The sequence below is a fragment of the Harmonia axyridis genome, chromosome 1 (genome assembly GCF_914767665.1).
Source record: "Harmonia axyridis chromosome 1, icHarAxyr1.1, whole genome shotgun sequence".
Classification (NCBI taxonomy): domain Eukaryota; kingdom Metazoa; phylum Arthropoda; class Insecta; order Coleoptera; family Coccinellidae; genus Harmonia; species Harmonia axyridis.
In genome coordinates, this window is record NC_059501.1 from 38125628 (window position 1) to 38140450 (window position 14823).

The following is a 14823-nucleotide window of genomic DNA, read 5'->3' on the forward strand; positions in this document are numbered from 1 at the left end:
TCATCTTTTTTCAAATAACAAAAGTAGCTACACTCACAACGCAATATCTCACAAACAAATGTTCGGACTGCTGTCAAATTTTGCCACGTATCGTTTTTGGCACTAACTACAAATCATATGGATTTAATACTCTGAACGCCATCTGTGCATCAGACCGGAGACTTTTCAATTGACTTATATTATGTGAATTACATATTTTTACTGTAAATATATATATCGTATGCCTCAACTCGATTCACCCTTCCGAAGTAGAATGATGTAGGAATATCGTGCATCTCTTGAACTTGAGAAATATCATCACAGGGTGTTTCATATATACTATAACTGACAAAGAAACTGCAACACCCAGAAGAAGCTGTTTTTGGTAAAACATAGATAGTATAGCAAGAAGTAAATGCGATTGAAATCATTGGAGAAAAAACGAAGGGTTTACAATTGTTTTTAATAAATTTGTTAATAATGTGTTTGTCCAACGCGATTACCTATATACACTCCCCAACATGTCTCGGCATTGATGCAATAAAGACGGTCTATTTCTTCTTAAGGGATACTATCCCAAGCTACCTGTACTTCATGTCACAGGGCCACCAAAGTCCGTGGGGGTTGGGGTAAATTTCCAAGCCTTCTACCTTTAGAGTATAGAATAAACTTTGTTCTAAGCTAGCTTCTACCCATGATGTCCCAAACATGCTATATGGGCGAAAGATCGGGGAATCTGGGCGGTCATGGCAAAAGATTCAGATGGGTAGCTTCGAAAAAGTTTAAACCAACTCTGGCATCATGAGGTCGGGCATTACATTGCTGAAATATTGGATTCTCGAGCCGGTTAAGGTAAGGGAGAACATATTTCTTGACGGTAACGTGTAGCGCTGTCATGTCACCTCGAATAAAGACTAAAGAGGTGACAGTGGTGACCTACTTGCTTGAGCAATAGCACCCCATACCATAACGCCTACTGTCCAGTGTACATGACGCTCAACATCAAACTGAGTACATGACGCTCAACATCAAACTGAGGTTCACGTCTTTCTCCTCGACGTCGTCTAACCCTTCTTCGGACATCATGTGCATCCATGGAGAATCGAGAATAATCAGAAAAAACGACCTGATACCATTCCAATGTTGACGTCCTCTGCACCACTGTAATCGTTGCCGGCGATGCTCAACCGTCAGAGATATCACAAGAAGCGTTCGATAGTGCGTCAGTTCAAAAGACCTTATCCGGCGGTAAACAGCCTGGTAGAGCCTCTGCGATCCGTCGGTCCATGGATGTTTCACTGCGCAATTTCTTTTCTTGTTGGCAGTCGGGCTGGGGGACGTCTGACTCGACTTCGACTGGATCCCCTCTGTTCACCTTATTTCCGACAACCCTTGGTTTTGCCCAAGTTTCCCTCTAGCCTGTTTCATTTCAGGTCATGGTCCTTTCAAAGGTAATCTAGCTGTTCAGGTTGAGGAGTCACATTGGCCATGTGGTCGCCCACAGTTCAGCGACCACATCCTTAGAAACTGTCCCTTGTCTAGTGACTTTAGGGTCATTTACGGTCTATCTATTCTGGAGTCTCCGGGTCTCAGATTAGCCGATTTTTGTTTATCTCGCAATCATTTTGACCCTTTATCTGCATTCGCGGCTGACGCTATATGTCGCCTCATCTCCTGGCATTCGGCCTAATATGAGATTCTACCCCAGGCAGCAATGATGTGAATATGACTAAGCGTAGTGACGAGCACTGCTCATGAACTACTTTTGCACTACTGCTGAGTTACAGTTACAGAATGGCCTTGTTCTCCTAACCACTCATCAGCCAAAGATCGAGTTATCGCAAATCGGTCTCTAATGGTCATAAGTCTTAGACTTGAATTTCATTTGTGCCCCTTCGATGTCCGGTGCCTACTCTCCTTTGATTTTGGGCATTATTAAACCACGCTTGACAACATCTCATAGCAGTAGTTGAATTTCTGTTGGTACGGTTAGCGATTTCTCGAAGTGACAACCCCGCCTCCCATTGACCAATAATTCGACCTCTTTCAAATTCACTTAGCTCCTGATAAATTCCGCGTATACGTGCTTTAGGCATTTTAACAACAACTAAACATCGACTTTGGATCTCTTCGAACAGCTGGTTTGTTGTAAAATTCAATAAACGATTACAATATTTTAGTAACAAAAATTGTTTACGTGGAAAAATTTTCACGATTCTCCAACAATCATTTACTCCTATCAATTTTTTAGCAAAAAAAGAAATTAATTTAAACAGCTCCTTCTGGGTGTTGTAGTCTATTTATCAGTTAGTATATTTGTGCCAATATTTGTAAATGAGAATGTGTTATTTTCTTGACTCACTTTGCGCCCCTACAATTTGGCGCCCCGGCAAAATGTCCGATTTGCAGGTCCTGGCTGCGGTACTGGTTATGGGCGAGTACGTAAAGTCAGCGCTGTTGAATGCGCTGAAAGAATGCACTTGACAGCACTGAACCAGCAAAATGCCGGAGAAAAAGCGCTGCATTCTTTGCTGAATCATAGATTTACATGTAGTTTATTATGAACGCTATTTCAACGACATCCACAGTTCAAATGAATAATTAAGTTAATCTGTTTAATTACCTCATATATGAATATATTTATTCATTGTCTCAAAAAAAGCGAAGACATAATCTTTTAATGAATTTTTTTTATTATTTTGTGAAGAAAATTTCCTCGAAAACCTTCTCATATTTATTCGGGAAATAATTTTTTTAAATATGTAACTATTGATAATTTGTAGTGGTTGTGCATGCCCGAGAGGTGGCGTTGCTGGCTTTCAGTCACTCTCTAATAAGATATCATCGGTGGGTTCATAAGAATCCCCGAATTTGTGCAGAGTTACCTCTTCACGATGGTGTGAGAGGCTGTGTCTTGGGCAGAGATCGCTGTAATACAGCGATCTCTGCTCACAGCTTTACAGCTGCTGTATAGGCCAGCTGATGAGTCCACCAGCGTTCTCGGGACGAAACACAGTAAACCCGTGAGAGAAGGCGCAACTACGACATTTGGCTCGAGAAAGACTCGCCAATATTAATAATATACATAATCATCATTCAGCTTTCTGTGTCCACTGCCGAACATTAGCCTCTTCAATTTCTGCCAATTTCAATGATGGAATGAGGCAGACAAGGTCCCTAGTGGCACTACTATTGCATCCATAAATGCAACAATAAAAACTTTTGATTTCGATCATTTCATGTTCTATGTGTAGTAGTAATATTTTTTGATATTATGATATTATATTATGATAGATGAAACACACGCAAATTTGTGTTTGCGACCAAGAAAAACTAGTTTGAGACGGCGAAACTTGAAAAAAAATGCAGTCCAAAAAAATGTTCAACCTCAATAGAACATCAAAGAGAAACATAATTTAAATAGTTATGATTCTGTACAACCACTTGTAATTATGTAATGATTTCTAAATATGAATTATCGTAGAAAAAAACCATGAAATGACAAATATTTAAATTTAGAATTGCCATATCAGGCTGTATATGGGCAAAGTATTTGTTTTCTTTTCCATTCATAATCATCATTCTGCTTAGTTAAATGTTTACAATACACCGCGTCAGAAGCTTGCTTCTCCTAAAATGTTTTTTGTTTGGATAATTGATTATAAATTACAATTACATGTTCTATTATTTTGAGTTACTTCTAAATATCAGAAATATTCAGTTAAACTGAGTAAAAACTATTTTCATTGTTCATTATATTCTTTCCTGTATAAATAACACAAATAACCACGTACAAAATACTTCTGTTTACAATGATCTTCCCTACACTTGAAAACGTATGCTGTAGATGGCGAAGCCTACCCTTGTATAGGGAAGATTTCTGACATTCATGTTTTTCTTCCAAGGTTCTATGTTATATCACAGACTTATCTACTACTACTCTAACTACTCTACTCTAACTGAGTAAAAACTATTTTCATTGTTCATTATATTCTTTCCTGTATAAATAACACAAATAACCACGTACAAAATACTTCTGTTTACAATGATCTTCCCTACACTTGAAAACGTATGCTGTAGATGGCGAAGCCTACCCTTGTATAGGGAAGATTTCTGACATTCATGTTTTTCTTCCAAGGTTCTATGTAAGTAATTGTGTTCTGTGGTGCAGAGGTTTTATGATTTGTTTATATTTATTAAAGTTTAGTAAGCTTTCAAACTGTTATTTTTGAATGATTATTTAATTAAATTTTTTGTTATTGAATGGATAAATATGGAAACGTTTCTGTTCTTTTCAATAAGAAATTTCAGTTCAAATCCTTTACAGTTATACCCCAGAAAATATTTGAAGTTCCGAAATGGGAAGTACCTAATCTTCAAGAAAAAAAAATTAATCTTAACAATGTAAAAGCTCAGTTGGGCAGATATAATCTTGAAGAATGGTCTAAACATACAAAACATAATGATCCTTCGAGTTTTGTTATAAAATTTCTCAAAGATCAGATCGAACCAGAATTGTTGACACAAGCATGGTGCAAGTTTTATGAATGTTTGAATCAATTCAATATCATACCTATTACAAAGAATAGTGACCGATTTGTAAGTTTACACTTATGTGAAGCACCTGGTGGTTTTATATCAGCTTTAAATCATTTTATAAAATTGAACTATGACTTCTTAGATTGGCATTGGGTTGCTACTACACTTAATCCTCAATATGAAGGCAATGAATTATCAGAAATGATTCCGGATGACCGTTTATTGAGATTCACCAGAAAACAATGGTACTTTGGTAAAGACCATACTGGTGATATTACCAAGTTTTACAATCATGTTGATTTAATCAGTGAAATCAAGGAGAAGGTGCTATTAGTTACTGCTGATGGAAGTATCGATTGTATGAGCAATCCTGGAAATCAAGAAAGTTTGGTGAAATATTTGCATTATTGTGAAACAATGACTGCATTATCAATTCTGAAGGAAGAAGGTACATTTGTTCTCAAAATATTCACGATGTTTGAACATTCAACAATTTGCCTCTTATACCTTTTAAATATATCCTTTAGAAGTGTCAGTGCCTTCAAACCATGTACCTCAAAAGGTGGAAATTCAGAAGTGTATATTATTTGTCTAGGTTTCAAAGGCTTTGATTTTATTAAAGATGTTTGGGTAGATTTGATAAATCCTTACAGAGAAGGATATTTTGATGAAGAAGTATCCATGTTTGATATAAATGAAATTCCACAGCAATTTTTTGATGAAATAAATTCATGTTCTGAATATTTCATGAATTTCCAGATTGAAACTATAAGGAATAATATTGATAACTTTAGAAAAAGGAATTCTTTGAATCGTTCTCTTATTCATCATACAAAGATTCGAGTGGCCAATATGTATCTCCGAAAATATCATTTGAAAAAAATTGTACCTTCTTACAAATTAGTCCTATTTCCTGAATCTAATTGTGTTCCCGAAATTTTGAGCTGTAAGGTTTTTCCAAATTATAAATTATTCACTTTAGCCAATATTACAATTGAAACAGTTTTGTCAATTAAATATGGAAAAGTTATAAATAATTTGGAACATTCTAAATTTTGTAATTTAAAATTGTCTGATACTTTCAAAATATTTTTCAAGAAAAATCAAGATCATTTCAGTTTATATAATAGAATTTATATGGACCTAAGTAATGATTATTCCATATTAAATAGAAATGATTTCAATTGTTTTTCTTATAGTGAATTTCAACGTGATTTCTTAAATTTTTTTATTTGCCATGATATAAATAAAGACCTTCTTATTTTGAATATTCCCCTAGTCACCAATTTCTTAGTAGGTTTTTTTTATATATTGTGTTTAGTTTATGAAGAAATTTTTGTTTACAATTATGGATGTATTTTATTGAAAAAAGGAAAGAATAATATGAAATGTAAATTTATTGAACTGGTATACACTTTGAAAACATTTTATGAAAATCCTCCACAGGATATACCATTTAAGATTGATATTTTACAAATTGTTAATGAAGATACAATATTATATAATGACTTTCATACAATAGTTTGTGATTATAATAATTCCTTAATAAAAATCAATATTTGATGTTAAAAATGCCTTTCAATGGGAAATGTATACATATATTCATTTGTTCCATATTAAATATATTTCTCATTCTAATAATCTTGAGTGGTTTATAATAAAACAAGAAAAAAAATTAAATTTCGAATGAGCGCTACGAAATATTCATTGTTGAGTATCAAGGCACGACCACAATGCCTCTGTTTGCTGTTTTCTCGATGGTAATTTTTGTTAAATAGCATCTGAAATAATCCACAGCTCGATACAATATCAACTTAGTAGGTTACTTATTCAGCTTGAAGGTGGCGTTATATATTCAAAGTTTGAGAACTGTACCAAAGTTTTTTTTCGTAATTTAGTGTCACCAACTAACTGTACTTTCAGACTTCAGTACTACATTTATAACATAATTTGAGAGTATATCTGAAAAAATGTTACGTTAGAGTAAAAAAAATACGCCAGTAGAATCACAGAACACATGTGTAGATAAAATTTTCAGCATTTTGCATTTACACTAATCATAAAGCTAACCAAACAACTTGATAATAATTATTATTGTTTAATAACAACAAATATAACAGATACTCAAAAAATGGGTAGTATGGTACATTGCCAGTTATGGATGGGGAGTGTGAGTATTTATTTATTTTTGATCTGATTCAAAATTCCTCAATTTCCTCTTAATGTCTAAAAAAAATATAATTTTTGGCAATGTTTTATTTTTGCGTTTCATTTTCTCAGTTGGAACCATATATGACAGAAACTTTTATTTTGTCTGCCTTTCGAAGAATGGGAGAAAATCCACTTAATGTTAAGGTCATGAGGAATAAACTCACTGGAGAACCAGCTGGTTATTGTTTTGTTCATTTTGCTAATGATGAAGAAGCTATTGATGCAATGCACAAATTAAATGGTAAACCCATTCCTAGTACAAACCCAGTTGTTCGGTTCAGGCTTAATAATGCAAGCAATACTGGAAGAACTCTGCTAGATAGGGAATTTTCAGTGTGGGTTGGTGATTTGAGCCCTGATGTTGATGATTACAATTTATACCGAGTGTTTTCATCCAAGTACAGTACAATAAAGACTGCTAAAGGTAATTAATTTACTGTTATACTACTTTTAGCAATGATGCAGTTTTATGGTTGATATTTAAAACAAAAAATTATACATGCCTAATTTCCAAAAAAAATGGTTTTCAAATATTTCCATACAGTTCATCCATAGGTCATTAGGACATAACAATTCAAACTGAGAAAAGGATTATTGCAGATCATTTAAAGAAGCCCTTGAAAGAAATTTCATTTGTTAATTAATTTGTTGATTTACTGATTCAGACATTTTGAATTATTCAAATTGGTATTAGATGAAAACAATTTTTAGAGAAGATAGGGATGATTTCTGATTAATAAACCTTATATTTTTTTCAGTTATCCTTGATAATAGTGGTTTTAGTAAGGGATATGGATTTGTTAGATTTGGTAGTGAAGATGAAATGAAAAATAGTCTTATGTATATGAATGGATATGTAGGTTTAGGAACAAAGCCACTCAAAATATGTAACGCAGTTCCCAAACCAAAAGGTGCTGCTACAAGTACAAATGGTTCATCATTCACCTCTGGCTCAGATTATACTCAATATTATGATCCATCAACTTATTGGCAGAATTATGCGAATTGGCAGAATGTGAGTATATGAATATATTTATAAATGCTAATCAAGTAGATAGTCTGTTAGTTTTCCTCAAAATAGATATTTTTATTACTGAGAAATTGCAATATCTTACCAAAAAATACTGTATTATAATCTTGTTCTCAAATTAAAGAGTATGTTAAGAGTAAATAAAAAAATTCAAAAAATGCTGACTTGGCATCAGGAGCTTTTGAGCGTTTTATCATTCATTCCCCTCTTGTACCCATAGCGATGACAGAATTGGATATAGATATATATTGTATATGAGATATGATTTATCATGTCATTATTGACCGCTAGTCTATCTAAATGAAGAAAACTTGGCATGAACATTTAAGTGGCCATATACATACAGGGTGTGGTGTAATTAATGGATAATCCTTTACTGGCGAATAGGGGAGGTCATGGCCGACCAGAAAATGTAAAGTTATGTTCAGTAAAAATAACATAGTTTTCGAGATATCGGACAATTTCATTTTTTTCTAAAAAGTGCACCTTTACTCACTAATTTCAATGCTGTGATCACAAATCTTGTTATTTCTTTGGGCATTGTTTTTTATTTTACTCCCAAATAGCTGTACTATGAGCTAAATTACCAAATTCCTACCATCTTGCATGATTTGGAAAAAAAAGTAGGATAATCCTCATGTTTGCAAATTCACTTACTTTTTTCTTTAAGTTATGGAGAAGAAAAAATGTATTGAGACCTTTGTGAACATTTCATAAATAAATTGTCTATTTTATTGCGGTTCTGAAATGGTATAATACATGTTATTATTTTATTGGGTGCTCGGACTACATTTATTATTACAACTGAGGTACTTATTTCAGTGAAAGAAAGTTTTAGGGATTTTTGATGATACCTAATAATGGTTAAATAAAACACAGTAATATTTTCACTATTTATTTTAAATTACATTAAGTGCTCGAAATGTCCGCCTTCTGTCTATGGTTGGTAGTATGGCACTTTTTCAGAATGAATAAGTTCTAATATGGTTGCCAATTCTCGGTGTAATATTTTTCCGACTTCATCGTGTCTCTCTTTATATTCATGTCCTGCAAACATTTGATATCCTCCCGTGATATGTTGGATTGTCTCATTCGTTGGACACCTATATCGGCATCGATCGTCAGTAATAGTTCGATCCTTAGTGATATGCTTGTAGTAATTTCTCGTTGAGATCACTTGTTCTTGGATGGCTAAAAGAAAACCTTCCGCTTCTGGATACATCGCACCTGAGCCAATAGTTTGACGCTTCAATGTCGACATGATCCTGGTCCACCTCGTTGAAATGTCTTCCATGCGCAGGGTTTCTCTCTCCATCTTTACAGTTTTTCTTGGTTTGTCTGGTGGTTGTATGAAAATTGCTCCTTGTGAAGTGGTTGATTCGTCTACTTCACACAGTATTTTGTAGACGTCTGATATACTTGCTTGATCTCTGAAGTATTCCCGAAGGCTTTCTATCAGCCCATTAGCAAGTTCCATGATGTCCGTCAGGCCCTTGCCTTCTTTATTTCTTGGCAGTGTAGTCCTCTCAATACTGCTTTTTGGATGGTGCTTAGGTGCTTTTGTCATCAGCGTTCTTATTTTGCGTTGTAGGTTTTCGATGTTTGTTTTGCTCCATGAAACTATACCGAATGAGTATGTTAGAATTGAGCATGCATATGTATTGATAGCTCTCGCATGTTCTTGCTGTTGAGGTTTGTATTTGAAATCTTTTTAGTTCTCCTAACAAACTCAGTAGTCAAGTCTTGCTCCATTCTTTGGTGGTTGATTCGTTGGTTCTGTTTCATTCCAAGGTATTTATAAAGATATCATCGGATTTCATTGCTTCAATTTTCTGTCCATTTGCAAGAGTAATCCGTTCATTCCCATTATTATTATTATTGTGAAGTCGAAATTCAAAAAAGTATAATTTTCCACACTTGTAAGGAAAATTCATATTTCATATTTACTCACCAGGATGGAAAACAAAATCAATATTAGCCAATAATATTATATGAAAGTAAATTCCGAGAGTTTTGGTGGTTACTGATAATTTATAGTTTTTATTTCATCTATGAAAAAATAATGTGATACTATTGTCATTCAGACTGTTTGAATTACACCCTATTTTATGAATTTTAAGTATCAAAATACATGCTCTCTAACTTTGTTGTATAATTAAAATAGCATTTAGAGATTAGTACATCTAACCTCCTTCATTTTTTTTTTAATTTTCTTTTTTTAGCAAGGATATTATGATCAAAGTGCGAGTAGTGTTAACACTTCAGAAACTAACAATGGCAGTAATGTAACGTCTCATGTTCCTCAGTCAGAAAAAAAGGACGATAGTTTGGAATTAATTGGTATGTATACACTTCATTAATTAGAATTATAATTGGGTTGAAAAGAATCTATTAGATTCTAAATAAGTATTTGAAGAATGAAAAAAGATCCATCTCAACTTTATCTGCGCTGAATACAACTCCAGTAAAACTTGGACAATCATGAAGTGATCTATCTTTCCACAAACCTAAATTGCCCATAAAACTACCTTTCCAACACATCTATTTAAGTTTCTATCAGTAAAAAATGTTGATCAAGTTTAGAGTCTGCCGAAAAAATACAAATTTGAGTTATTTTCATTTGTGAACCATTTAGCTGATTGAATTAGTTTGAATATAAATGTTTATATAATTTGAGATCTCTTGGTATCGTTTATATTGAAATTCTAGGGAAAATAGACAAATAGAGAAAGAGGGTTAACATGAGTTTGTGTAGATACACTTGGCGTGAATATTTGCTTAAGGTTGGAAGTCTCACATCAATGCAGAGGCGTATTTCCATTCATCTTTCATTGTTCAATTATCTCAAAATTTATTGATTTGATCCAGTATACGCTTTTTGATCTGGAGTTCTTGTAGACCGGAAATGTTTATTTTTGTTCTAACAATAACACTCTTAGGCGGTGTTCATAAACTTAGACAGAGAGTAGAGTAAAGTATGGCCATATGATCAAAAATATATGCTGGTCTCTACTCAACACTCGTCGTTCAGAAACTTACTCTGACAAATGTCATTTATACAAGTGAACAAATGTATAGGTTAAATTATACTTGTACACAATGATTTGATAAAATTATTTTATATCTTGAATTGTTGCTATCGTAAATGTATAATATAATGAAACTAAGAGAAATTGCCCGCTCTAATGAAAGTATATCATATATCAAAAAGATTGAAGAAAGGTCAGTCAGACAACATTATGAAGAAACTATATCTCTTAGGGCCTGTTTCACCAACGTCCCAAGTCATAACTAATCTTTACCATATGATCTTATATATTTTTGAAATTAGGAAAAATTGAGTTTTCAAAAAATGGCACAGAAATCTAGTGTTCCCATTTGAAAAAAAACATAACTTTGGGCCATAGCTTCGTAATTGAAAATTCTATTAATAAGATGAGCACGCCACTTGGATTCTTCGTAAAAAATGGCCTGTATAATGTTTTAATTTCAGAGCTCTATCATCAGTATTTTTTCGATATCGCAATTTTTCTAATTTTCACTTGTAACTCGAAAACAAAGAAAGGTGACCAAAAATGAATACTACTCCCGTTAGTTTCTCAGAAGAAGAGAACGAGAATGGGGTATCTGATTTTGTCTCCTCTGATTTAAAAGTTGTAATGCCAAAACGTCGAAATTTGCCTACCTGTACATATATGAAATCGAAAAACTCGGCAAAATTCACACTATGCTATGGTTTATTATTTCATTTTGAAATATCTCAAATCAATAAAAAGAGTGGTTTACGGCCATCGCTTTTGAATTTAGAAGTGGGATTGAACCGTAGTCTTTTTACTGTGTGGGTACCAGAATCAAAGGCTTCTCCTATGGCTGTACGAGCACAAGTACAAACCAGTTACTAAAAACCCTTTTTGAAGTCCCAGGCTAAGTCTGCGTTTTCAGCCACATGGCTGACCTACAGGGGGCAGGTCATTAAGTTTTTACGCCAACTAACAATGTGAATGGCCGTTTTCAATGGTAATTAACAAAGCATTAGCTTAATACTCCAGTGGAAATTATTTTGTTTTTTTTTATTAATACTCCTTATGAAGTAAATTAGAATTTATCTTGCAACTATGTAATAATTATGGAATATTTTCAACTTCATCTTTCAGATCATACAATAGCAGTAGATGTTGAAAAAATGAATAGGGAGAAAATGGAACAGGACAGTAATCTTTGGGATGCTCTGGAAAGTTCAAAATGGATGGCAGCAGAGCAAATTGAGGTGAATTGATGGTACTGAAAATTTCCTCCTAATATATATAATTGGGGAAATTATATAAAATAATTTCTACCAAAATAATTATATCAATTATTTATACTATTTTCCAATGATTATTCTCAATATGAGGATGAATAACTGGAGAAACGGTACAAAAGTATAGCAAGTAATGAACCTTGTCAGAAGGCATCCAGCAATTACCAATTCTGTTATTTCTATTTCAATTTTTTGTTTAATATATTCCAAAAAAAATCTTCTCTTTTTAGAGCTCCTAAGATTCTATTATTACAGAAGTTTGAAAGAGAAAAATTCTAGGAGCTGCCAAATTTGATACAATATATAAGAAAATAGTTCTTTTATTATGTATGTATTCTCAATTTGACTTAATAAAGTTTCACAAAGTACCAAAGTTTAATTATCTTTTTATCAATTTGGTAGTCTGAATTTCTGATTCAATTGTATTAATCCACAGCCTTCTATAGAAATTTTGAACGCGAGAATTAAACTATATTTTGAATGTAATACCACAGATTACTAACAGATGTTTCACTCTCCATATTCATGAAGGAAATCACTAGAAATGTTTTTTACACTTGATTCAAGTCTTTTAGGGTTTTGAATGACTTGTTTTGAATGTGTGTTGATGAACCAGAGATTGGATATGTTATCATTAAACTTGTCATATGTGTCAAAATTATTAAGAATAATTTTTAATTTTATTTCGTTCCAGCTTGTTTTAATTAGTTGGTTAAATAAAAAATGTCTTATTTTTTAAACGTATAGAATCTAGAAACAAGTGTCGAATAAATCAGACAGTTTCAATATGTTTTAAATCTGAATTAATGAGAAGTGGTGAGCTGTCCGTATACACGAAGCACCTGAAATATTGAAAACCGCTAGTAACCGCTCTGAAATTCTTGGCGATATACGGTCCATACCCATTGTTAATAAAAACATAATTCCATAAATCAATCACAAGTTGAAGTTCAGGTGGGTGTAAATTGTCTGTTCTATCACTCAAAACCTGAAGAGGGAAAACGCATAAAATAAATCTCAACGCGCCCTATAGATACATAGAAATTATATATATACTTTATCCTGAAAAGAGAAAAATAAAAAAGAAAATAATAGGTACTCAATAAAAAAAACATAAAAATTGAACGGCTAGCTGATCAATGCACATTGTTCCCTGAGCAATGATTTGGAGACACGATTTATAAAAGGGTACCTTAACGTTGCCTTAACTGAATGTATTTATTTTATAACTTAAAAATGCATAAAGTGAAAGATCTTTCAAAAAGAGAGAGCCTTCGATAATGGGCTGATATATGACCGCGATTGCGATTGACGTTGTGAATATCAGATCTATACCTAATTAATTTTCCTATGAAGATATGAAGGAATTCCTGTTAAGATTATGCGATGTGATGAAATGCTGAAAGTCTGAACATGTTCCTAATATTGAGCCATCTGGTATCTTGCAGTTTATGACTTATTCTGTCGAACTTCCTTATTCCATAAATAATTCTCGAAAAAGAATTATGTATTTTTTGAACCATAGCCATTATTTCTAGTCCAAGCAGGCAAAAAAAATCCGGTGAACAATATGTGAAATTCGACAAAACCAATTAATAAGAGTGACCTTAAGTTCTTTGGAAAGAGATCTTCTGTGATGATAGAATAATCGCAAACTGTGGACTCTCTAACTTGTTGCCGTCTAGCAAATATTTCATTTTTAGGTTTGACGTAGATATTTTTCAAAACCTTAATAGTACTCCCATATGTGGAACAATCACTGATGTGTATGGTCGCGCTAATTTAGTTTATAAGGAGGTCCAGTTGAACTTCATCTTTCTTGTCTTTAGCAGCATCAATGATGTTTTCAAAAGAGCGAATCCAATAGGTCCAGTCCACAAGTTTTAACTTCTAACTTGTCTGCGTAGCTTTAAAACAAAGTGGCAACTTTTGAAGGGTCTAACCTTCTTGGATTATAATGGCATTGGTTCCTTTTCACTTGATTTCCGCATCGTTTCTTATGGCGGCGCTCATGTCGTCTTTGTGTCAATGCCGTTTTGAGGTTAAATAATAAACTACACACGTTAGACAGAACAAAGGAAAATTTTGAAATGATGCTGTTGATTGGTTAACTCTTTCTAGAGCGCCATCTAAAGGATGAAACAGGAAAAGGGATCCATGTCGAGTCGAATCGCCAGAATTATCTTAAACAAAATCTAATCAGTGAACACACCAGTATTTTAGACATCTTAGCTTTAATCAACTTTTAACTTGACAGTAACAATAAACAATTGTCAAAACTACACAGTCAACATTATAACAGGAATTTTTGGTTAATTTGAAAATGTTGATGATGTGTAAGATGTCTAAAACACTGGTGTTATCATTTACTATTGAAAGACCTTAAGATTAAAGTGGAGACGTTTGAAGGGGCAAGTCTTCTTGGATTTTAATGGAATTGGTCCCTTTTCACTTTATTTCCGCATCGTTTCTGATGACTTTTTTTGTCAATGTCGTTTTGAGATTAAACCGAAAGTCGATCAAGCGCAAAGTTATATCAAAGATATATCACAATATTTTGAAAACTTCAATTTTCTTATAATCACGCCTAAATCAAAGGAATTTTTGGGTATTTGTTAATAATGGTGTTAAGTGCGAAGTTAGCTCAAAATTTTAATAGAAACGTGGGATCTGATACGTAAAAAAAGTAAGAATCATTTCATAATTTCGATAAGTAGCCTACTCCCTATCAAGTAATAGTTGAGTAACTATCATGGAAATTATC

The 14823-nt window shown here is 33.3% G+C and overlaps 2 protein-coding genes across 2 annotated transcripts; both read left to right on the forward strand.

The window, feature by feature from the left end:
- Positions 1-4157: 4157 nt before the first annotated feature.
- Positions 4158-6090, forward strand: LOC123671406 (cap-specific mRNA (nucleoside-2'-O-)-methyltransferase 2). The gene has a single exon (XM_045605250.1). It carries the CDS (start codon positions 4243-4245, stop codon positions 6079-6081), a length of 1839 nt encoding a protein of 612 aa, XP_045461206.1. The 5' UTR covers positions 4158-4242; the 3' UTR covers positions 6082-6090.
- A 338-nt stretch (positions 6091-6428) lies between these two features.
- On the forward strand, positions 6429-12438 carry LOC123671407 (tRNA selenocysteine 1-associated protein 1). The gene is made up of 5 exons (XM_045605251.1): positions 6429-6688; positions 6799-7153; positions 7488-7744; positions 9982-10099; positions 11914-12438. Exons 1-5 carry the CDS (start codon positions 6650-6652, stop codon positions 12033-12035), a joined length of 891 nt encoding a protein of 296 aa, XP_045461207.1. The 5' UTR covers positions 6429-6649; the 3' UTR covers positions 12036-12438.
- The last annotated feature ends 2385 nt before the right edge of the window (positions 12439-14823 follow it).